Here is a 24,760-nt window from a genome sequence, read left to right on the forward strand (position 1 = left end):
TGTTGCGATTTAATGAAACTAGACTAATTGATTCCTCGGCACCGGTAGCTGCGTTTTGTTCTTTCATCCCCCATATCGCCGCCGCGTCTTTGTCACTCGGTATTTCATGTTTTATTCCATGGATCCGTCACGTGAACCAGTCGTAGGTGAAAAATGGTATGTATCTATGGATTGCGCAGGGATGGGTATCATGTTGTACATCGTGCTACAATATGCTGCAGGCGAGGATTACTATCAGGTGCAGTTTAATGGAAAAGGATATTACCGGGAGAGAGATAGGCCTTTGTCACGAGTATCAGACATTATTGGCACGCGAGATACTCTTTCGCTTGGGGAAAAACTGAAATTTTTGCCTCATTTTGGTCAAAGTCCATAAAATTTAGGGCATAGCCCTTAGAATTTTGTTGATTTTGGTGCCAAAAATGAAGAACTTTTGAAATCGATCGAAGGACGCTTTTTTCATGTATTCTGACCTCAGGAACACGAATTCGCGAGTTAAATTGATGTATCCATAAAAATTATTGAGTTACGGCAATTTTTCACTTTTTTTAGCATATAAATTGAGATATCTCGAAGGAAAAAATTCGTAGCTCCATTTGGCCAACGGATTCAAAATTCTGAGATCAAAATACAAAGGAATACTATAGGAATCCTAATAAAAAAAAAATATCGATTTTTGACCCCGAAATCAAGAAAAATTTAAGGGGTGCCCGTCTTATTTGTTAAAAAAAAAACCCATCGCAATAAATAATGATGATAAAGCTGGTTCTCAGCGCGAATCGAAACTCGCGGAATACGAGAGGAAATTCTTTATCACTTGCGCTACAGCAGAATTTCTATTTAACACATAATCTATATCTATACACGTGCGTCATCAAATTTTGCTCATGGGATTATCGAATTTCACGCAGCGGAGATCTGTAACTCATGTAAATACGTACGACGGGGGCGTTTCTCTCGCCTACTTATAATATCCAAAGTGGGTACACATAATAAGCTTATCGTCACAGTGACTCTTACAATTAATTATAATTCCGATAGGAGACTTTTTTCATCCATCGAAAAATAATTCCAAAAATTCAAGGGTTAAATTTGGGAGAAAACCATTGTTACGTTTTTCAAATCACTCGCAACGATCACGAATAACGTATATACTCACTGGTTCAATCCGAGGGTCAGTTGTTCACCAGCACCCCGAAGGAGATCGTGAGATTCGCTGTTTGTGAGATTTCGTGTTAATTTTCCGTTGATACTGCTTATCAAGTCACCTTCTCTGACGCCCTGCTGCGCCGCTTTGCTGCCCGGATTTACCTGAAATCGGATGAATTTTTTTTCTTCAACTCTCCAATAAATTATGCGAGATAGGCGCTAACGATAGACTCCATCGAAACGTAGCCGTTCGAGGAGAAAGGCGAAGAGAAAGAATATATTCAACACTAGGAAATAACTCTGCACCCCCAGTTATCGCATTGCGCGGGGTCGATATCATACACATAACGCGTAATATTACATTAAATTACAGGTGTCATTAACGCGCATTTTATATGCATATATTTATAACTCGTACCGAGTGCCGATGCAGCTGGGTAAAATTGTATAAGCGTATAAAAAAAAGAATCTATACACATGTGAGAGACACGCGATGTTTGTTAGGTGTATTATACATATATATATATACGTCGGTACGAATATATCATGTAATGGCACGCGTTACGATAAGAAAAAAAAAAAGAATATGGAAAAAAAGAAAATGAAAAAAGAGATTCCGAAGAAAAAGCGCGGAGTTTTCGCATCCCTCTGAATCATCTCTTATCGAGAATGACGAGGGGAGAATGTATGTACGTATAATATGGATGTATAATGCGGTTCGTTATCGAGGTGATTCCTGATCGATGGTTCGAGCATCTGACGTAGGTTCCTACAACGGAAAATATACGTAACATTATGATGCTTATTTCCGTACGACGGGCTATCCCTTGCGTCATTTTTGTCTATAGTGGTAGGACTCGATTGTTGCGTGTCTATATCCGACGCGTGCCCAACGCAGGGGGAGGAGGCGATTTCGCGCCTGAATCACTCGCCACCAGATACGCAGGAAAGTCGGTTGAGCTGCTCGAAAGTTTATACTAAAATCTATAATTAGAACGCAGCATTTAGTTCGAATACCGAGATTAACACCGAGCCGTTTCTGCTGCAGCATCGAAATATATGTGGTAAAACCACTGCAACAAATTTACAGCCTGGTATGATTACGCTGTAGGTAAGATAAACTCCTAGAGTCGAAAACCAGACCGAGAAAAAAAAATAAATAAAAGAATTTGTCAGTCACCTGACGTGTTTCTACGTTTTTGGGAATTTTTGTCTACTTGTAAAAACGTTAAATTTGGTCCACCGATAGAAGAAAAAAAAAAAAAAAATCATCAAATCTCGTCATCGAAATTTTTCTGCTTTTTTTTTTTCATCAAACTTCTCACCGATGCGTTACGACGTCTTCCGCCCGGTGAACAAAATTTCAACATCTCGTCTTATTTCGTTCTTGAATCCTTTTTTTTCTATTGTATCACCACTTTGCAATGACAAATTAAAATAGAATTAAAATTCGGAAGTGTAAATTTCTCAAATACTTCACACTGCACTGCGACATTCACATTTCTTCACTCCACCCGTATTATTATCATCATCATTATTATTACATGTTCCGCGACTCTAAAGGGGATGAAATTTTTCCCGACTTATCATTCTTCAATTCCAACAGCTTCGGTGAAAATAATAATATATATACTTATCGATCTGCCGGGCCCGAATGCCGGCGGCGATCTCACTGAAATGAAGATTCGGACGAACAAACTTCGACCTAGTTTTGCGCAAGTAAGATTAAAATGCACGTATTTATCTCATCCACTCGATTCGGCGTTACAAGTTTAATTCAGGGGTCAGAATGGCATCTGATCATCGTTTTTTTTTTTTTTTTTTTCTCGTCCCACTATCTTTTTCACAGACTTTTATCACCGTGTTGACGAATCGGTTGAAAAAAATTAACGAATCGTCATAAATGATCTCGTAGCTGCGCCGAACGTTGATGACATTTTTTCGTATCTCTTTTTGTCACTCCCCGACGCGGTACACATATTTTAATAACGCCGCGGAATCACTCGTTCGAAATTTTCGCGGGGTAATTAAACGCGGTCGTGAAATAAAGTGACGGAAAAAGTTACAATATTTCCGGGACCAACCGAATTGAATCTCATTGTCGGACGATAAAAAGACTAAAAAGAAAAAAAATACAGTCAATAACCGTCGAACGTGGTCGTTGATCGGTACGACCGGATTCGATCCACGAGAAAGTTTTTTTTGTCGGTATTTTTCAAAAGTTACGGTCGATCGAAGATTTAAATTTGATAAAATAGGTTCGAGATCGCGGCAGGGACGCCATCTGAATCTGGGGAGATTTTTTTCAGTTATCAGCCGAAAGATATTTATCGCGAGTTTTGGGATAAACGGAGGCGACCCGCTGCTAAGTAGGTGAACGCGAGAACTGACGACCGAGGGAATTCCCTGGCCGCAGAGATGGCGCAAGGCCTGGGGGTGCATCTCCCATCTCTAGGGAATGACTCAACACGCAAGTCTTTCTAGGTGACCGACCACCCTCCGTCCAGGGTATCCCCTTTATCTATCTCGTGATATTTCAACTCGACTTCCCGCCCCTTCCGGTGGATTTACAAACCGGAAGTGATTTCGCGGATTACCGTCCTTCACTCGCGGCCTCGATCTATTTCGCTTCGACTCCTTCGGCTAGAGACGTCTTCTTCGAAAACTCACGATTCCGCAACATTTTCGAGCACGGATTTTGTTCGGCGAGTGATTTTCGGGTGGGAAAAAAGTTCTCGACGAATTTTATCTTCGACGAAACCTCACGGGACTGTGCGTCACACGGGGGTTTTCAGAACCCGTGAATCCCCACGCGGAAGCCTTAATTTTATAACCTCAAGAGGTTCTCGCGCTCAACCGGAAAAATATTTATAATATTCGCGTTGAGAATTATTATATACCCGTACAGGACACAATAAGCCGATGGGGTGAGAAATTTTACGATTTCCGTTCGCGCGCCTTTTTTCTTTTCTTCAAAGTCTTCCTTTCCCTTCTCTTCCTTTCTTACTTTTTTTTTTTTTATTTCACTCAAATTTATACCTCCTTTCGAAAAATAGCAGGATTACGCGAGAATCTACGTGACCTTGTGTCTGATAGAGTTTTCCGAAACCCCCCCCCAAACAAAAACAAAAAAAAAAAAAAAAAAAACGGAAGAACAAGTAACGATGAAACGAAGAAGAACACCCGCACTTTTTTATCGTCACATTTTAATGAAGAATCGTCGTCATTTTGTGGGATGCTGGATCACTCTAGACAGTTTGACTTTTAGAGTAACGAAAGCGAAGCGCGTACAGTTTTCGGTGTATTAAATGGTCGTCCATATTTTCGATGGGGTTTAATCGGTAACGGTGTTCCTTGTTTCAATCAGCTCTGAGTGTGTTTTTGTCATTTCTGCCGTTGTTTTTTTTTTTTTCTATTCCAGCCACGGGTGTATTCCGTCGACCAGACAGAACGGCGTCTAGTTTCGGTCTACCCGGAGTCTCTTGTCTCCTTGGTTTTAGCGATGCGATCAATGCGCGAGTTCCTTCAAGACTGACCCTGAGTCAGTCCCCACCCTGAATCTACCTGGGCGCGGTACAATCATTAAATAACAATCAGCGTTACGAACCGCAAGACCGTCCGTCCACCCCGGACCTTGAAGGGCCTCAGATGTTATGATTATCGTTTCATTTTTACTCTCAGAGTTTCACATTTTTCAAAAAATTCTCCCCCCCAGCCGTTATTACACGCGTACGGTCACCGTTAACGGAACGACCGCAGGTAGATAAAGTGCATTCCTAGGACAAAAAAATATGTCCACCAGCTGAGGTCGCAACGCGGCGGAGTGGCGGGGAAAGATTCCAATTTTTTTAACAGCTCCGGATCGCTCCGGATATTTACGAAATGTTGGGCCAAGTTTTCATCACTCGAATGTCGAGGCGAAGATCGAAGAGATATCCGTTTCAGCCAAATCCGATAATTTCGAAAATTCTTACAGATTGAGAGAAAAACCTGAATCGGATTTTACGTTAGATTCTCGTTTATCTGCTAGGATTTCTCAGCACCGTGATACTATGGATTTCGTTTCTTTTGATAAAAAAAAAAAGAACGCGTAGCGCACACAAGAAGTGCGGGACGACGACTGCGTGTGGGTAAAAAGTTCTGGCAGTATAGGCAAGTTCATCTCGGGCGTCGTCTCATTGCATTTCAAGAGACGTACAAACGAAGAGCTCATCTATATACCTAAGAGTACGTATATACCTGCTGCCTTGTTTCCCTTGAGAATTACCAACGTCAAAACTAGCGATGGCTAAGAGTCGCTCCCAAAACAAACGAATCGTGGATAATTAAGAAATCTCGAAACCCCGTAGACGCGCAGCTGAGAAGGCACTGAATTTCCAGCCAAGGGAAAAGAAACGAAAATAATCATCGAGTGAATATTCTAACCGCGAGATAATATATTCCCCACATATGGCCGACTGTACGTTGACAACCCCATAAAAATTATGTTTAAATTCCACGCGCGTCCTTCCGTTAGCCGCGAGCTTTTTTTTTTTTGTCTCCTCCGCACACTCTTTTTGTCTCGGAATTCTTTCTGTGAGGAACAAACTTCCTGGCGAGGAGATAATATGGAAGAAGAAAAAAGAATTCTGAGGTTATCGGAAGAAGGAAAATTGCCTACCCAAGAGGTCCTTCCGATTAAATGAATGAATTATCTTCGCTCGCTCTGAGCGATATCGAGGAAGAAAACCGAATCCGTACAACGTTTGCTATTCCTGTGACCGGAAATTGCAACAAAGTCGGAACACTTGACTCCTGATTCGGTCCCAAGTTTTGCATCGACGTACGAACGAATGGGATACGAAGGAGTGGCAGGATCTGGTGTGTGAACTGTAAAACGCCACTTGGAAAAGCGAGGATGAAAGGGAGCAGAAGCCTGGAACAAATCGATCCGAAGTTCTATACGTTATAGGTGGTGAGATCGTGGGTTTCAGGAGCGAAATAATACACCGGCCGAATACCTTGAAACGGCCGAGGGTGTGCTGCGAATCACAAAGCTCACTTTACCGATATATCAAAAAAACTTCGCAGCCTCCGATACCTACCGGGCAGTCGCTCGAGATCGATCGATTTTATAGACCTTCGCGAATAACGCTGCAGCGGACCACGTTGAAATATACTTCCGACAAATCTCCGCGGGAGATATGACCGATAAATTTCTCCCGTATTGACTGAAAAAATTATCGGCGCGTCAACGACGTGTGCGAAAAATTCGATCGGCCGATCAAGTTTCGTATGATTATTACACGTGCGGTCCGATAACTACGGTTCTTTGATCATCGAAAATTTCCAGTTTCAGCGCAAATTGAAACGGATTTTCCGGTTTCATTAAACGCCGAGCGTGCTTCGAATTACGGAACATATTTCTTGGCGATGTATATCAAATAACTTTGACATTATACCCACACGATCGCGTGAGATTATTGAAAAATGGTCAAACTACATACTACTGTACACATAATAATGGCGATAAGATTTTCTCTCTTTTTCTCTTTTTTTTTCTAAAACTCCGCGAATTATTTTGCAGGGAAATTTTTGTCGATGCAACGGGCGCAGTTGCATGTCTGACGTGCAAGACTCGCGATTTTTCCTCTCTTTATTTTCCAACGGAGGATCTAATCGATCGCTATTAAATTCATAATCATAGAACGTCGCGAACCCGCTACCGCGAGGGAATGAGAAACTTGAGATTTAAAAAATAATTATGAAATAATTCGTGCACCCGTTTCTCAATTTCCTTTTACTTCATTTCTCTTAATATCTGGAGCTTGATAAGCTGCTTCCCAGAACGGCGAGAGGAAACCCGAAGCAATTAGAATGTAGAGTCGTTCATATTTCATGGCAAAATATGACTCTACGTAGGATATTTGCGCGGATAGACAACGTTGTGTACTTTGCGTTCGCCGTTCGTTCGCTATAAATGCACCTGACAGGTTTCTCCTTCACTTGTCAACGACGAGAACAACGACGACGTCGACACTGACGGACAAGTGTAAGGAGCACGGGAGTACCTGTGTTCGTAGCGAGGGAACTACTTATGGGTCATTGTTCCGCCGAGAGACTTCGAAATTGTTGTACGCAAACTCTCTTACCGAAATTAGTAAAAAAAATATCCCTCCCTCTGGATATGTCCGGATAAAAAATTCATCCACTCTTCGAACAATCGACGCGCAGGGGTGTCCCAAAAATAGTCGTCGCGTTTTTTCTTTATTCAATAAGGTTTCGCTCGCCTTTCGGAAATTTGAAAGATAGACTCACAGCGCGTTTATACTTACGGACGTTAAAATGCGACGGGGGAAAAAAATGTGCGACGGGAGAGATTGAAATCCGGAAAAACTGGGTAAACGTCTGATTTGAACCGTATATAACACGCGTTACACGTAAACGTTGAAGGAAAATACGGTGTCTAAAAATTCCACGTCACATCCCACCGGGAGGAACGCCAGTTGCGCCGTCATATTTTATTCGCACAAGGTGCAGATTTGACAGTCGTGACGTTTTATGTGCAGCAATCGCGAGAACCGTATATTTCCTCAGGTGAGAATTGCGTGTTCCGTGAAATCGCGGAAATTTGAATATATCGTTTACGAAACGAGAAGGAATTCGAATCACATTCCGTAACGATGTACACGCTTCGGAAAGAATACTTCGCATTTTATAAAAGATTTCAATCCTACAGGCTGCAGAGAAAAAATCGCACGAACGTCCATTTTTCTCTATAAAAACAAAAAAAACAAAATAAAAAAAAACAAAAAAAAAAAAAACAAACCCCGTATAATCGTTTCACCGTTTACATCGTCCGTTATTTATGTAGGTAAAATACATCGCGGTGCGTCGATTATTTTGACCCACTTTATACACTCGCGACTATGGATCCACTTTGGCCTCGTATAGCTAACAACTTATAATGGGGCAAAATCGCTCTATCAATTAAGTTTGCACGCATAAGCCGCGGCCGACCCCGCTCACGCGTGTACTACGGTATTAGCCGAAGACCGGACGTATCAAAGCTTTGAGAAAACTGAAAGGAAAAAAAAACGAAGACGGAAGAAGCAGGGTAAAAATAAAAGTCAGTCCGATCCAGCAGACGGCATTCATTCCGCTCATCGAGAAGCTAACGAGACGCAGTTGTGTCCAGATCGGTCGTTGCCGCATGAAAATTGTATGGCGAGGCGAAAAAAAAAAAAACAAAAGAAAAAAATTAAGAACTATTCATTTTTCCGCCCGATGAACAAAAGATTACCGCTGCACGCGTGTAAAAAAATAATAGCTGGCCGTATGGGGAAGAAAAACGGATTTGGAGTGCAGCTGATCTTATCGGTTGAGCTATTTTTTGTCGGCTAGTTGTTCGTTCCGCTAACAATAAGTAAAAAACGGACGTTAAACTTGCGCTCGAAGAAACTGCAGCGGCAGCTGGTTATTTCTACGCATTCATTCATATCGCGTACCTACACGGCGTGCATTGTACGAACGTAAACGCGTAAAATTGGAGGAAAAACTGAACGAGCGTAAAACCGAACCCCGGTACGCAACGCGGTAGCCGATAATTCTTCACTCTTCCACGTCGCTGAGTTTTCTTCGGCTTCTCGAGTTAAATAAAATTGCGATACGAAGCGATCCGTTCACTTCACATGTACCTCATTATGTTTGTTTTTATTTTTTTTTTGTTTTTTTTTTCTCAAGCCGTTCACGCGCGACTTCCGATCGCAATTTTCCAAAGACGAGGGCCGAACGGCGTAAGAAATGAAAAGGGCAATCCATCCCACCGGTTTCTGGGTCGTCCGAGGATATGTAGGGCGTCGACTAATTAATTCGGCGATCTTCGTGGCAATTGAAGTTCGTCCCTCGGTAGTTGCGACGCACGATACCCGCGTTGGCGTTGGCGTTCGCCCGTAATATAATGCATAATGCAGCGGGCGTCGACCGCCTCCGACTTTCCATCCCTTCGGACGAGAGACAGGGGGACGAGGCGCATCGACGCCCGGCGTCCCGACGCTACACCTTTTCTTCGCATTAATGCGCTACATAGCCGCACGTATCAAACGACGCCTGTTACAACCGACGACGTGTTCCTCCGTCCCTAACGCCCGTTGGGACGACGGATCGTGCGAGAACTCGACAACTCGACAACTATACGTATAATGGATGTTTGGTTTTATTATTGTCATCGTTATTTATCGTAATTATCGTTATTATTTTTCGCCGACGACGGAAGGGGATACGTATCGAGGATGAGTACGGGGCGCTCGTTCGCTCTGAGATACTCGAGAGCTCTTCTCACGGGACGGACGAGTAGAATTTTAGAGTCGGTTATTCCGTTTCGACAATAGTCCCTAACAAAAGGGATGTAGCAATGAGATAAATCAAGCGGACCAAAGAGCTAATCATCGGTTGACGACGGTTACTTTGGTCCGAGTTAGAGCCACGGCTAACTATAATAAAGCCTCTCGAACGTCTGGCGGAACAATAGCGCTCGAAATTCTAAGCGATCTGTAGGGCGTCTCGCGCACGAAACTACGGGCGATAGATTAAATAAATTAAACAATAGAATAGTTTAAACTGCGGGGCTATCGGGACACGGGCGTATCGGGAAGCCACCAATTTTGGGGTGGAAGGAAATTTTCCACACCTAGGGGATCGACGACGATATCGATACGCGTCGGTAAATCCACGTGACAATTAACTCTTAAATATATTACAGATTATACGTAAGTTAATTTCTAATAAATCGAACACACCGCACTAAATTCTCGCTTTTTTTATATCGATTGACAAACGACACGCTGCGAAGTCTCAAAGCGAACTAAACTTTTCAACGAGAATTTTTAATCGGTTGACACCAGACGCATATCCATACGCCCCTCGATTTATCTGGTGCGAATATAACACCGTTCCTAAATACGAGAAATTTAATTTAATTTTTCTTTTTTTTTTTTTCTTCACACACCGATCGCTGATGTCATCGGCAAAAATTCACGGCTCGTTTATGAAATCCCTGGGGATCCCAGCAGTTTTTATTTTCTCCCTTTATCTAATTGTTCATAGCTCGTTTATCGAACGCTCGGAATCATCCGCAGTGTGGGAAGTGTGTTTGAATTTTCGCGTCCAGAACTAACGGCAGATAATGCAGAATATTCGATTTCTTTAACGCGGAAAAAGGTGCCATCCACCGTGTAATTTTAAATATCAAGCGAACGACTTATCGATAAAAATTCCGAACGATTCCCTCGCGTACACCTGGATTACACGGTGTTTGCTTTCTTTTAATAACGAGGAAAGTGTATCGCGGGCACGTGTCTTATCGGCGATTTCTAAGCTATGAAGTTTTTTCATCGAGCGATAATTTTTCTTCTCTTTCTTTTTTCGCGCTAATTTTTTTTCATTAAATTACAAGATCATCACCAGCGGCGGCGACGCGAGCGCGGGGCTGTTCCCCCGTGAGATAAAGGTCATTAGCGCGGACGTGCTCCTCCGTCTTCAAAAATTTATTACGTCTATTTCGTGCGCGTTATACCTACGGGAAATCGTAGATAATAATTCGTTTCTGCAACATCTGACAATCGAATAAAAAGAATCGAGTCGTAGCGGGCCAAGGTGAACTTTTAAAGCGAAACTTGATCGAAAAACTTGTGCCGCGGTACAGATACGAGAAGCGGTACCTCCGGCTACGCCGCGGGCTATTAAGGTCACGTCTACTACAGCTGGGGGTCAGAGGTGCGCCGATTGATTGTCCATAGCATAGCCCTGCACCTATAGGTATTTTTATATAACATCTATATACAGACATATATACCTGTTAACACCCATTTACTTTCACGCTCCGTAACGCGGCTCGGAATCCGCGGTGGAATTATTCCGAAGCAAAGAGTGAAACTAATGTCAAATTGATGATGTGGTCAAAGAGAATCGGCGATATCGTATTCTAATTCGCATCAAACTACGGAGAACGCGTTGAAGGTAAGTTGTGTTCGGTGCGGCAAAATAGAAGATGAGCTAAGGCGCGCGGTCGGTAGGTATTTAAAAATAAACCGGTTACACTTCTCGGCTTATGTATCTCGAATAATATTCGCTGTGGAGTATAATTTCCTTTGAGAAACTAGTTTCCACTTATTTCTAGATTTTAATTAAAATTTAAATAAAACGCGGTCGTTATACGTACACAGGTATGCGGAGGGTATTATTTTGTCGAGCGTACAGTATGACGTGCCAGCGACGCACCTACACACGCTTTTATACATCACGCGTGCGACGTGAATGAAAATTATGAATTGAAATAGCTCGGCGGAATCGCGGTGCCGCGCGTTTCGTGTTGGTCAGAAAATTTCGAGAGCTGGAATCGCGCGTGTCTCCTACGGTGGTGGAGATTTTGTTGTATATTTTTTAAGTGGTACGTACTTCATGAACGGTTGAGATACGGCGACTTTAGCGGGAACATTATTGACGTTCGGTACGGCAAGCGAATCGATTTTTTCGGTCCGTCTGCACTCGCGCGGATTTTCTGTTTTTCAAACGTCGCAATTGATGTTTAAATATCGTCGTTTTTATCCGCTCGGCGGACCAGCCGGTTTTCGGTGTTTTATTTATATGCACGCCGCGATCGTTCCGTCTCCTCGGACACGGCAACTGTTAACTCATAAGTTTCGACGCGCGAAGAAGAAAAAAATTTCACGAAATAAAATACATTCGATCGAAGAGTATCCGATATAAAATCTAGATCACAATCGGGTGTAGCACCACGGGAGTCGGCGATATTGAACATGAAGAAAATTCCAAACCAGACTTACCAACGATTCGAAAATAATATCGATTCGCAAGGTGTGTGAAAACGTTCTTGCACAGTGATCACCTCTATGGTCTGAGAGAAAAAAATAAAAAAAAAAAAAAGAAATCGTATTCTTCGATTTCTCTGTCAAATTTTTTTTTTACAATTTACACTCACAGGTGATTATTCATCGCGCGCACTCTTTTCGATATTTATATCTCTTCTCAACGGATAATTATTTTATCTGAAATACAATTCTCGTCTACTTTCTTTGATTTGTTTTTTTTTTTTGTTTTTGTTTTGTTTTTTTCTTTAAATTTCTTTTTCGGTCCACTCTACATCAAAACGGTGTACATAATTTGGAGAGGCACTGGCGACCTGGCGTTGAGACCGGCCACTGTGCCGCCGCATCAACCGGACCCAAGTCCACGCGATCGCCGCCAGTCTGCCTAGGACAATATTAGACACATATGCGTCCGTCTCCACGTCCGTTGGCACCCGAATCTCGCGTATATGAGCCGGGAGGAACGCGTGTCTAAATTACTTAATTAATTGCACGACGGCTAAGCCAAATACGTCGGATACAGACGTCTTTGTCAAAGAATTAAATAAAGAGAAATGGAAAATGAAAAGATAAAAACGGTTTCAATTTTCCGTTGAGTTTTTCTCAGGACGAGAGATGGAGGCGATGGAAAAATAATTGGGATCCGCCGTGCACTATGGAGTTGGCGAATATTTAGCATGCCTGTCTGTACACAGATTTACAGATCATCAGCGACATTGGAATTATAGGTCAAGAATTACTTATTATTTCCTTGGCCATGGCGTAGCGTCACGGCGCTTAGTTGGCATTATCATCAACATTTTTGCATTAGCATAAAACACACCTGAATACAGCGTCGTATAATTAATTCAGTGAGCGGTGATGAACGTTATTTTTCCGCACGCCGAAATGTGAGCGGTTACCGTAGCGATTTCAATGCCTAAATACGACGCTCTGAGAATACGGAAAATAACGATTAGAATCGAAATAAGAAATAACGGTTACCCACCGCGTACGTAATGGACTCTCATTGTCCTACATTCCAATGCGTATATGTATAATATACATTTCTTATCGAACAGCAAAAGTAAAGGGGGGAAAAAACCAGAACCGACGAGGGACAAAAAAAACGGACGACGCTGTTAGTTTTGAGTCCCTCCGCCCTCGATGTTTTTTTTTATTTTTTTATTTCTCATTCATTCATAATTCATAAGATCTAATCGTATCGGTAGCGAGAATCACGAGGTAATCGACGTAATGTTTCGCCGTAACAGTGACCAACTAATAAATTCCCACAGATATGAAATACGTATAATCGCTCGATGACGCATTCGCTATAAAATTCCTTTCTCCGTTGAGCAAGCCGTTCGCACCCGTCCCCGTTCAATTTGATCTATAATTACGGCGAACTATGTCATCGGGTGTATACCGACGTCATTGGATCGATGACCGGTATCTCAATGTCCCCGCGATCGGTATAACCCCATTGCCCGTTAATCTTATCATCTCCCTAATTAGGTACATCGACCGGACGTGTCTGGTAGTAACAGATGTGGTTGTTAGTGGTAACCGCGTTTCGCGGCATGTGGTTGAAAAAAAAAAAATTCTCTTCCCCTAAAAATCAATGTAGTTTCGAAAAGTAGGGCTAAAAAATTTGTGTCGCCGATTTAAGGTTCGGATTTTCGGACACGCATCAGGTGTACGTAATTAGGCAAAGGATTAGCTGCTCATACCGCGGGGTAATTACGAACGGAGGTAATTATTGTCGTGCAGCCATTAATTAATCGCGATTACTCGGTAGTAATTCCATCGATTGGCTAATCTTATCGATTAATCAATCAAACCGATTCGGGAAATTTAATTCCGAGGATTACAAAGTTCCGTTGATTTCGAATTCCGGGTTGGACTCGTTCTTATTACATCCTGAGCGAAGTGCGTTCGCTAAAACCGGAAGTGAGGCTCTAGGTGAACATCGCGGTAGTGCAAACATCCATTTTACCATAGCAAATAACGTCGGAAGTGCGATTAGCTTGTACATACAAACCTTGTTGCGATAAGTACTGGGCAAGCATGCCCACTGCGCATAACTCATCTGTACCATCGTTTCGGACTGCGAAATCCTATCCGAAATCCAATTCCGATGTAGGACTGTACAAACGACGCGGTGCAAACTGGTATCCGCGGACTTGACGGATTTTTATTTTCGACAAATTTCACTGGTCGTCACAGACGATTCACTTACAGGAAGTTCCCCGCGGACGAACGAAACTCGAAACACTTTTATTCCTCGACTTCGATTAGTACCGATTTGCTTCACGTCGAAGACATTAAACGGTGTTGATCGATTCCATAACAAACTGTTCGCAGTCACTACCGACCGTATATTCTACGATTCTCACCAGTTTATCGCTTGAGTACCGAAAGCCGACTGTCAGACGTAAACGTCAGGCGCTACCTCAGAGCGTAGCTCGACTCTTTGATTTCAAAGTCCTCCCTCAAGTTCGCTACCTTCACTGTCTACTACCGCACACACACTCGCGGACTAGTTCACTCTCACAATCCGGGACCGGACTGGGGACTTATCAAAGTTCACGGAGAATTTATACCGCGCATATTTGCCTAGCCGGTTTCAAACGTGATAAGAATTCCGCGTCGATATTATACCGATCGATCGGCTTCAGTATTGTACATCTCGCCGTACCAGACTTTCTACTTACGGGCTTAGACTTATCTAGTTTTTTTTACTTTTTCTCTCCCTACGATTCGAAAAACCCTGCAACGCTTCTAGCTTCGCCGCCGCAACTGCAGCACCGAGAAATGACTGCAGCGAACGACAAGGCGGCTCCGCTAAGTGGTTGTGTACGAAAGAATGCCATAGGGTACGCGTACGACACGGGGAGGTCAGGGGCGGCTACGAATTGTGGGGGTCGCGTGAAACGAGTGAAAAATTTTGTCCGTTCGCTAGGCGGCGGCCTTGATCGATGACCGTGAGATAGGCCGACCGTTATCGATCGCGATTGCCGGACGTCGATCGAAACGAGATAAGGAAAAGAGAAAAAACAAAAACAAGAAAAAAAAACGAAAATTACGCCGATTAATGTAATCGCTACTACGGACGGCTGTCGGGCCCCCGCTACTCGTCTCGTTGCGACGATAAAACGCCGTGCGAATAGCCTACCGGTTGATTTCGCGGCGACGTCGACAAACGCTGGATCCGATGGATTTCGCGGATCGGATTCTAGGAGGGGCCCCCCGGGTCCGGGGCACGAAGGGACGACGATCGGTCTATGTCAGTCGAGTATTTCAGCTCGCGAGTACGCATCGGTTTCGAAGCACACGCTGTGCGGCGTTGGTCGTACGCAGACTTAACGCTCGTACGACGCCCGATGAAGGAGGGAACGCGGCGAAGGAAAGGGCTCGGGAATGCTGCGGGGTACGGAACGTGACTCCACTGACACGGTGACGATCGAGTCACCGTGTGTGTTCGGTGTTTCGGTTACAAGACGATAACGACACGTACCGCTTCGATTTCTCGCCTCTACCTCGAAGAAATGCCCAGATATTATTCGATCGAGTCGCGACCAGCGATCGGAGTGCGAAGTCGCGACGAAAAAAATAATACGATTCGAGTCAGATCGCCGAGCGATTTCCTGTAATCGGAATCCGACGATCGCCTATCGCGTTGCAGCGCGCTTTGTTTTCTCAGGTATTATCGTTACGACGCACGTCCACCTTCGGGGCTTTCGAACGTCAGCGCAGCCAGCGAATTTGAACCATCGAATGCGACGTAACGATACGCAACTGCGTCGCAGTAAACTCGATGGGTTCTACGGTTACGCGTGCCGTACGGAGTGCGTAATACCCGAGAAGGTTCCGCCAAAACCGCTGAGGTAAAAAAACTTTAGCTTCACAAGCATAATTAACGATAGGTCGAAATTTGGATCCGAAAGATCGACGTTCGAGATCTGATTGGTGGGATGAATTTTTTTTTTCGGGGTGCGGCTTGGAGAGAAGTGGTTGAAACGTCAGCGATTCGGTGTTAAAGTCGAGCCTGGCAAGGGTTTAAATTTCGAAAATTTCTCCTCTCTTTCCCCAAAGACACGTGAACGGGTACATTACAATCCTACGCACGCTTGCAGCTGCCTTAAAGTTGGAGCTTTGCCAGTAGCCTGCAAAATGCCTATTTCTATGCAACCGGCGACACGGTTCTGTAAAGTTAAACACAGCTAAGCCGGCGTTTGAAGGGGGCGCGGCGAGGTGAGGGAGGACACGAATTCGGACGCGATCAACGACCAACTCCGTGATGATGAAAGTTTTGGTAATAACTTCCGCGATCTTCCGTGTCTTTTGACCAAGACCAGTACGACGTGTTTCCGGTTCACCGCACCCTTTGATCCGTCGACTAGTCGGGGTGGCAGCTATTTCCTAACTGCGACCGACCTCATTACGATTGCAAATATTGGCGGTGTAGACATTTGCGGATCGTTAACTGCAGTCAGATAACGCGGCTGGTCCGAGAAGGGGGAGCAGTTTTCTTCGTCGTTGGGCAGCGTTTCGTTTCATTTAATATCGAATCCCAGCACGCGTGTGACGGACGCGATTCCCCGCCGCATTCGAAAGAGAAAATTCCAGAAATTCCTCAGGAAGGATATAAACGAACCAGACGTGCACAGCCGCACACCTTCGATCCGGGGGTTTATTTTTAACTCCGGATCCCGAAGGCGAGGACCACCGCGGACATTATATTGCCCGATCCCCGAATGCCCCGTGGGCCCCTCGGTTTTCTCCCTTATCCTCCCTTTCATTGGAAGAAAATCAGAGAGGAGAAGGAGAAAAAAAAAAACCTCCACGAACGACGATTGATGATCCGGAGGCGAGTGTGTGTGCAGTGCAACGAGGTATTTGAAAAATAATCCAGATTTTTTTTTCGACTCTCGAGCAACGCCCCCCGCGTAAATCTCCATGTACATTTTCATTCCCGCCATGAAATTTGAACGAAAAAAAAAACCAAAAAAAAAAAAAATCGAAATAAAAAACGAAAGGATGGTTTCGAAGGAGGTGAGGCCTCGTTAACGGGTGGTAATTTTGCGCGTGAAGTAAGCTCCTTTGGTTTCCAACTCGTGTGATTTTCAGTGAAATCATATATGGATATTCCGGAGGACGAGTTAAATCGGTATATCGTTCGCGAGATCGGCGGAGACGGAGAAAGGGTAATGCAAAGATCTGCTCCGAATCGCGTACGAAATGACCTTAGCCACTTGTGAATTTGTAATTTCAATTTCTCCGACTGCTCTATGGAAACACACTCGGAATTCCCGGGTACGTGTATCCGTAACCCAAGAATGCATCTACTCGGCTCGGAATACCCATCGGTAGTTCGTTTCTCACAGGGACCACGGGCAACAGCGGTATCGCATTGCATATTGGATTTGCCCCGATCATATCGTACGAGGAAATGGCTTTGCGTTTGCACAGTAAAAGCGGATAATTCACTCGACCGTGTCTGTTTCAAAGTAAGTATTTCGATTCCGCACTTTGGAGGGATTCCTACGTTCGCGCAACGAAAGCGCAAAACTTGTTGTAACGGGCTCTTGCGTTGCCAATTTTCGCTGCCTGGCATTCTATGAAAATATGCTTCACCGTCCAATCGATACGACTTCTCGACTTCGCGACTTCTCGACATCGAATCGTTTTCATTTCTTTCTTCGCGATTCCGCTCGTTTTTTCGACGACATAAAAGAGCGATGAGTTTCCATGGAGACCGCGTCTCGCGATTCGACGTGGGTGGCAAAACGGACGCTGTGTGCTCGGATCGGAGTCTCGAACGATGCGCGAAAAGATTCGGCGGTTATTTTTTATCTGGACATTAAAATGGCGAGGAGAATAACTCGGAGGGATGTTAAACGGCCGTCGAAAATCAGGAAACTAAAACTCCCTTATCTGATAATATCGGCCATTCGAAACTTGAGGAACACGAAGGGATCGCCGCCGACTAAAATCGTCAGCTACGTGGCGAGGACTTCGCATATTTCAAGAGCCACCGCCAAACGACAAGTAGGAATTCTACAATCTTATCGGCAATTTATGCAAATCGAAGTACCTCGGCAGCCTTTGATTTTTTTCTCCCTTTTTTTCTTCTCGTCCGTCAGGTGGACCTGGCCTTGAGACGCGCGGTGAATGACGGTCTGCTGAGACGACGTCACGGTCACTATTGTTTGGATCCCGTCGCGGCCTTCTTCAAATCCAATTCCGGAAAATCATCGAAATCTCCGCGGGGCAAAAGAGCGCCCGGTGGTTCGGCAAAGTCGAACGCGCCGAAGAAAATCAAAAAGAATCCGAGGAGGATCGTACCGTTCGCCAGGGTCGTACGAAAACCACTTTTGTCCGTACGAACGAGAAACAAATATCCTCGGAGGAGACCGTCGCCTCATCAACTCTCGGATATGTACTGTAATCCGAGCTACAAAGACTCGACCGACTCCTCCGTGGCTTCTAGTTTATCGAGAAAAAGTTCCGAGCTCCAACCGACTTGTGACAACGCCACTAAGGAGCCGAACGATGGCTCGTCCATCTCCAGTCTTCCACCGTCTAGCGGGCTCTGAATTTCCCCGGACTCGAGCCCCTTTCTTTCGATTCTAAAATTCATTTGTATTTTCCATTCATTTTATTTTGCGGCGAATTTTGGAAAAACTTGTAGACCGTCCTCGTCCCTGGTAATAAATTCGAAAAAATAATGATTTTGGGAACCGAGTGTCGCGGACCACGTCATTCGGGGGTCCGATCGTCGCGTAAATCGAACGAAACTAATCGTTCGCGGAGGCCAGGAATCGATCACCGAAATGATGCGGGTACAACTACACGCTGCAGCATGCTAGACGACAAGTTCAACAAGGGGACCAGAATTTGGTAGAGAGCTGCCGTGCTTTGACCTCGTCGTTTCACGTGTGGCCTGCAAGGAGGGTTAATATTCGGGGGCGTTTGAATGTAGGAAATTTTCGACTGCTACAAAGCACGAGGCATCATATTCGTGGGACGCCACTTACGAAATAGTTAAAGGACTTACTCGGGAATCGCGCGTCGCGGGAGAGCCGAACGTCGCGTCGCGTAGTGTGCCGTAGCTGTCAAGTGTCGACCAATTAGTAACTCAATTAACGCCGTTGGTTCTGACCGGCTCGCCCGTATCCGTCGGATCCTCGTCTTATTGTTGGTTCGTAGAACGTGACTGACTTCTTCGCCTAGTCGTTTTTTTTTTTTTATTACTTTCCGTTCGACGCGCGCTCGCTCGCTCGTTCCCGTTCGAGATAATGTAAGCCACACAATTAGCGCTATTGATGCAACTTCGCTTTTGATTTTCACACGATAGATATATCGGTGCATAAATAGATCGCTACATTCCGGTATAGGATCTGGAACAATGGAGCCGTTTATCCATGGGATTTAGACTGAAAATTTATCCGACCAATCCCGAGCTTAACTGCATTCGGTTACGTGCAGGCGAACTCCGATAACGGCGAAGCCTTCCCTTCGTTATTATTTTAACGTCGATCACGACTGAATAAATTCATCCTTACGGAAATGATCGCGAGTTTTTTCCAGCGTTCCACGCACGTACCCGTCGAATTTTCGTTCCAATTTCATGACCGGCTACTCTCCTTTTCTAGGGAACATCATCGCGAGAGATTTATTTTTTTTTCCCCCCTCATTTTAATCCGAACGCGGAAAATGGAATTCACCTTACGTGTAAAGTCGATGTTTTACATCGATCGATCAACGCGAGGGAAGGAGGAGGCAGCGGGCAGATGTTTTATTGAAAGATCACACTGGTCGACTGCTGGTATAACGCGATGCTTTATGACCTGGGCGTGTCTTTACGGGTCGGGTTAGACCGAATACATCGTAATTGATTACCGCGGGGTCCAGACACTTGTGATGGTTTCGCCCACTCGTCGCTCCTTTTTTTCTTTTTTTTTTTTCTTTCTTTCTCTCTCTTCGTACCCTTATTACGATACACCAACAGTTCCTTATCGTCATCGACGTATGGGTGTACCGAAAAAGAGAAAACAAAAAAAAAAACGAAAAAAAAAAAGCGGATAACCGAAGGTATCTGTCCTTTCTCAACCTGAAACTTCACCCGCTGCAGCATCAATCCGACGTGGTAGCATAACAAAAAATGAATGATAATAACAGTATATCAATTTCTACGAATTGTAAGCTTTGGAAATTTCTCAGGAGAATATTCGAATGCTGGTAACGGAAATACCGAATTCTCTTTCAGCATCTGCTCGCGCGAAAACGGTGGACAGTTATTGGCTCGGAAGCTCGCCAGAGCTTTTTTTTTTTTCATCAATTTTTTCAACGCACGTATAGCTAGTCGATGACATTGACTTTTTGCCGGCCAAGGTAAGTGCGAACAATAAGGTCGTGTCAAGGTTCTTGATATCGTAACTCGCGATACATAGGTGTAATAACGTGCAGAGGTAGGTAACCATTGTTATGCAACGGAATACGGCGGCGCTGTTCCAACAATTAACACTGTACCGCAGTGCACAGCTTTTGTTTCGTGCTAAAATTTTATACACCCATACGCGAATGGATGTACGTAGAGTATCCGCGTACATGCATCGGTGACACTCGCATACGAACGGAAAGCGTACACCTGCACCGGAAAACTCTACATGTGGGTTACGTGATTCGTCGATAAATCTGCATCGCTGTAAAACACGCATCAGTTTCGAACTTGTTTGCTACTGTTTTTTTTTTGTTTTTCATTGAATTAACGCGGATCGTACGAATCGCAGAATTTTGTCATACGTTACGCGAAGGTGATAATCAGGCCGCGCGCGAATGTTTTATTTATCGTACGACGGTTGTCTAGAGTGCAAATAGTGGCGGGCAACCGGCAACGACGATCACCTCGCCGATGTGATTCTATTTCAGTTGCTCCAAGGAGTGGAAACGTCATCGACAGACTTAACGCCGGCGTTTATATTACACAGCAGACATAGCGCTGTACGCCTAGAAAATATACCGTGGCGAAGAGTTACATTCTAAAATAGCTGCGTCGTAGGATACGTCCGTACGGGTACCGCACCCGGTGCTTCGATCGGAGAATTATCAAAAATCGAAATAATGGAGTGGTACGAATAAAGTTGTCGCTCCCTTTATATCGGGCGGCCAATTTTCGCTCGAGGCTCGTTGACCTCTTCGCAATGCCTAACGGTTCTGCTTAATAACGAGGGGCACATAATTCATCGCGTAATTTACGGGAAAAAGCTAAAATATATAAGATAGCTACTATTGGCTGTGTACCGCACGCACCTGCGTCAAGTAAAATTAATGGCGTCCATTCGGGCCACGCGATACACATGAGCTTTTTACTGCAAGTGTCAAAGTTACTGCCCCATAGGCCGTTCGTGAAACATGAGAAAAAAAGAAACTCATTTTCAGATAATTGCGGTTTGAGTTAACACGGAACGAGCGAAAGAAAAAAAGGCGAAACAGGTATCAGCGGAAAAAAGTGGTACAACCGTCGTTCTTAACGCTTACAAAATATTCATCCGTTCGAACAAAATCTGCTTCCGATTCGCGTATTATTACGGAATTTCTCGCCACGAATAACGTTGGTTATTGCGCAACGACTTTTCGTCTAGCTTTTTTGGGGCGGAGGGGGCCGATAAATGAAATGAGAAGAAAAAACTCTTCGTCGACGGGCGATAATTTGCGAGGAATTTTCGACGCATTGAAAAAAAGGGAGAAAAAAAAAAAAAAAAAGTCAGTCGCCAATTCGGAGCGTTCATGAATCGCAAATGAGCGAGTCTGCGGCGTCGGAGTAAATCGTGTGCGACGCACGCGGTGCACCGCCGCGTTTACGATGGTAGAGGGTGAAATTTACGAAAGCGTAAAACAAACGCGGCGGGTTGGCCCGAATCGAAATATAATATCGGTCCCCGAACCTTCGGCGAATCGGCGAACGATCGATTCGAAGTTCGAAAATTTTCAAACACATCCGATCGCGCTGCGACGCTAGCTGCCCGAAATACTTACACTGTACACTGTAACTATCTGCCGAGGCTCCGAGCGTTTTGGGGATAAAAATTTATAAAATAAATACAGCGTGTCGAAAGAACGAATGAAATCTTCGTTAATTTTATATGGAGAGTTGCGCAACCGATAGTCGTGGGCAGGCGTAATGCGACGGTCTATTAAAATCTCGTATATAATGTAATTCATACGTTCGTACAATAGACGTTACGAACGACGACCGCGATGAACGTCGCGATAATTTAGTGACGAGGCGGAAGTATGAAAAATCGGAAAGATGTCCGCTGAAATAATATCGCGTGTATCGCCGATGCGTTTATTCCCCTATACTCTATCGCGGATCGAATTATCAACACGATTTATGACCAGATCCTGGTTTTACTGCGGTGAAGAAAAAAAAAAAAGATGAAGTGAAAAAAGGAGGAGTGCGAGAGCAGAAGAATCCTCGTCGTTTGGTTTAAAATTAATCGAATTTACCGCTAACTTTATCGACGCTCGACTAGATACGGAGCGGCGATATCACGGTGTACAAGATTCCGCGTTCGCATTGTGTGCGGCGAGATCCTGCAGAGAATAAAATTCCTCGGTCTATATCGATGACGTACACATCCTTGGCGTACGACATAGCGCACCGTATAGGTGCGGTACGTGTGTGTGTGTGTGTGTGTGTGGGCATATTGAAGAAACGATGCGCTGCAGCAGCAGGACCGGAGAGACTGTGGTACGACTTAGTTATTATTGCGATGCGGCAACGGCGACTATAACTCTACCGTTAGGGAAAATCACTCGGCCCAGAAACCGAATGAGAATACATGCGAATATAATTGAAGCGAATCGAAAGCGGCGACCGGGGTCAATCGCTCCCCGGTAATTTCCTACTCCGACGAATAAACTTTGATTTCGCGAAAAAAAAAAATGTTTCAGCAGCGTAAAGAAAAGGGAGCCGGCCGGCATTGCGATCGGTTTTTCTAGCCGCGGAATTTCAGAACGCCGCGGATCGCGATACGTCAGTGGCATAGTTGAGGTGTATCCCGCGAATGCAGATATGCGGACTCGAGCGCGCTCGGAGTTCCATTCCAGGAATCGATGCGTGCAGATCTACTCGCATCGGGGACGAGGATATCGCGCATTTACGTTTTTCCCCGTTCTCTCCTTCGAAGCAAAGATCAGGGAAACGTAAAGGCGATCCGGAATCTCATCGATTCGCGTACAGGTACTAGTTTCGCGAATATGGGCGGGTAAAGCGAATTCCCCGCGGAAGAATGAGGCGCCGTCGTTCCTCGGCATGGCACTGGGTATTTGCGTTGTTGCAACCGCGGCATAACAGCTCGGTGCAAACTTGACCTTGTTACAGCTGTGCACGAGTGAGGCGAGCCTAGCGTATGTTTGCACACGTGAGCGGTATGCGTTTACCTGACGGGGAAACCAGGTGGTGTTCCTCCGGCACGTTTGTAGCGTTTTTTTTTCAACGTACGTTTTCGTATTTCCGGACGACGCGACGTCGGAGAGCGCGGCGTGACGAGTTACACGAGTTACTAATTTAACGGAAGATATATACGTATATCGGCTGGACGTGAAATAATAACCGGCGAGAATTGAACGGGCATAAGTCAATTGCATAATTGTTCGAACCGATCGACCTACCTCCTCACCCGCGAACGCTTCGTGCGAGTGTAATCGGCGCTATTGGATCATAACGAAACGATTGACCTAATAAGCAATTATTAAAGTCGCTCGCGATCGGTCCGATCGGTTGCGTCTATCTACGTACGTAATAAACTGGATTCTGACCACACCTCGATTAAACTTCGCTCCGACCGTCGGTACTTTTCAATCGGCGAATACCTCGACGAAAGGGTACCATATTCACGGTGCGTGAAAACAACGCGTGTCGCGGTCAAGTGCCCTTGAGAGTGCACGCGGTGCATCTTGAGACGGTAGGTAGTCGTTGATCGGGGGGAGGGCCTAATCGAGCGTAATGTACCAATTAGAGACACCGCTCGAATTATCTGGCCCGAAGATTGAAGGGAGGTCAAGCGATGGATCGTGTTTTTTTTTTTTTGTTTTTCATCTTCTCTTTCCGATTCACACGGTTCGATTGTCGTCCGATCCGAACATTTCGTGCACCGAGTGTATCTCCTATTTCTCAATGTCAAATGTTCTCGCCGGGAGAATCGGTGTGTCTTCGGTTTTGTTCGACGCTTGGTAACCGGCCAACGTAATTCTCATTTATAACGCGGGTAAATTGCCAATTTCTTCGCTTATGGAGACGCAACGAATCGCGGATGCGAGAATCCCGATTCCTACGATTCGGCATGAAAAACGTAGGCTGAAATTTCCCGGAGAGCCGACCGTTGCCCTTTACCGAGTCGTAGGTGGATTATTTTTCGAACGTTTCTCGTTCCAGTTCTCACGAGTCAACCTTGATTTCAAAATGGCGTCAATGTCGACCGGCCACTCGCGCGTAGGTACGTACGACACTCTATCCGTCTACAGCGTGTCTCGAAATGAAAAGATACACGGAAATTCTCCGCACTTCTAACTCCGGGCGGGATCGCGCGGGTGTCGGAATCTGTGCTGTAAAATTTTTATCAAAAATGATCTCTGATTTTTTCGTTCGACGTTCGTATCGAATGACAATGCGACGGCATATATAAGACGAACGAGGGAAATTTGCATATCACCGCGTGATTATAAAGTCACTCTACATTATACACCGAACACGC

The 24,760-nt window shown here is 44.8% G+C and overlaps 2 protein-coding genes across 13 annotated transcripts in view; one reads left to right on the top strand and one right to left on the bottom strand.

The window, feature by feature from the left end:
• LOC105693657 overlaps positions 1-24,760 on the bottom strand; it is a 77,077-nt gene that overhangs the window by 48,026 nt on the left and 4,291 nt on the right. For 9 of the 12 annotated variants that reach the window (XM_048657094.1, XM_048657096.1, XM_048657103.1 and 6 more), the window contains one exon: positions 1,160-1,311. In XM_048657094.1, coding sequence (XP_048513051.1) covers positions 1,160-1,311 — 152 coding nt within the window. Of the gene's footprint in view, positions 1-1,159; positions 1,312-2,474; positions 3,223-11,972; positions 12,099-14,037; positions 14,572-24,760 lie in introns of those variants that run through there. The other 3 variants (XM_048657095.1, XM_048657104.1, XM_048657097.1) reach the window with 3 other exon arrangements.
• Positions 17,787-18,701, top strand: LOC125501401. The gene is made up of 2 exons (XM_048657106.1): positions 17,787-18,047; positions 18,143-18,701. The coding sequence occupies exons 1-2, from the start codon at positions 17,865-17,867 to the stop codon at positions 18,593-18,595; spliced, it is 636 nt and encodes a 211-aa protein (XP_048513063.1). The 5' UTR covers positions 17,787-17,864; the 3' UTR covers positions 18,596-18,701.

Source organism: Athalia rosae, chromosome 6 (genome assembly GCF_917208135.1).
Source record: "Athalia rosae chromosome 6, iyAthRosa1.1, whole genome shotgun sequence".
Lineage (NCBI taxonomy): Eukaryota > Metazoa > Arthropoda > Insecta > Hymenoptera > Athaliidae > Athalia > Athalia rosae.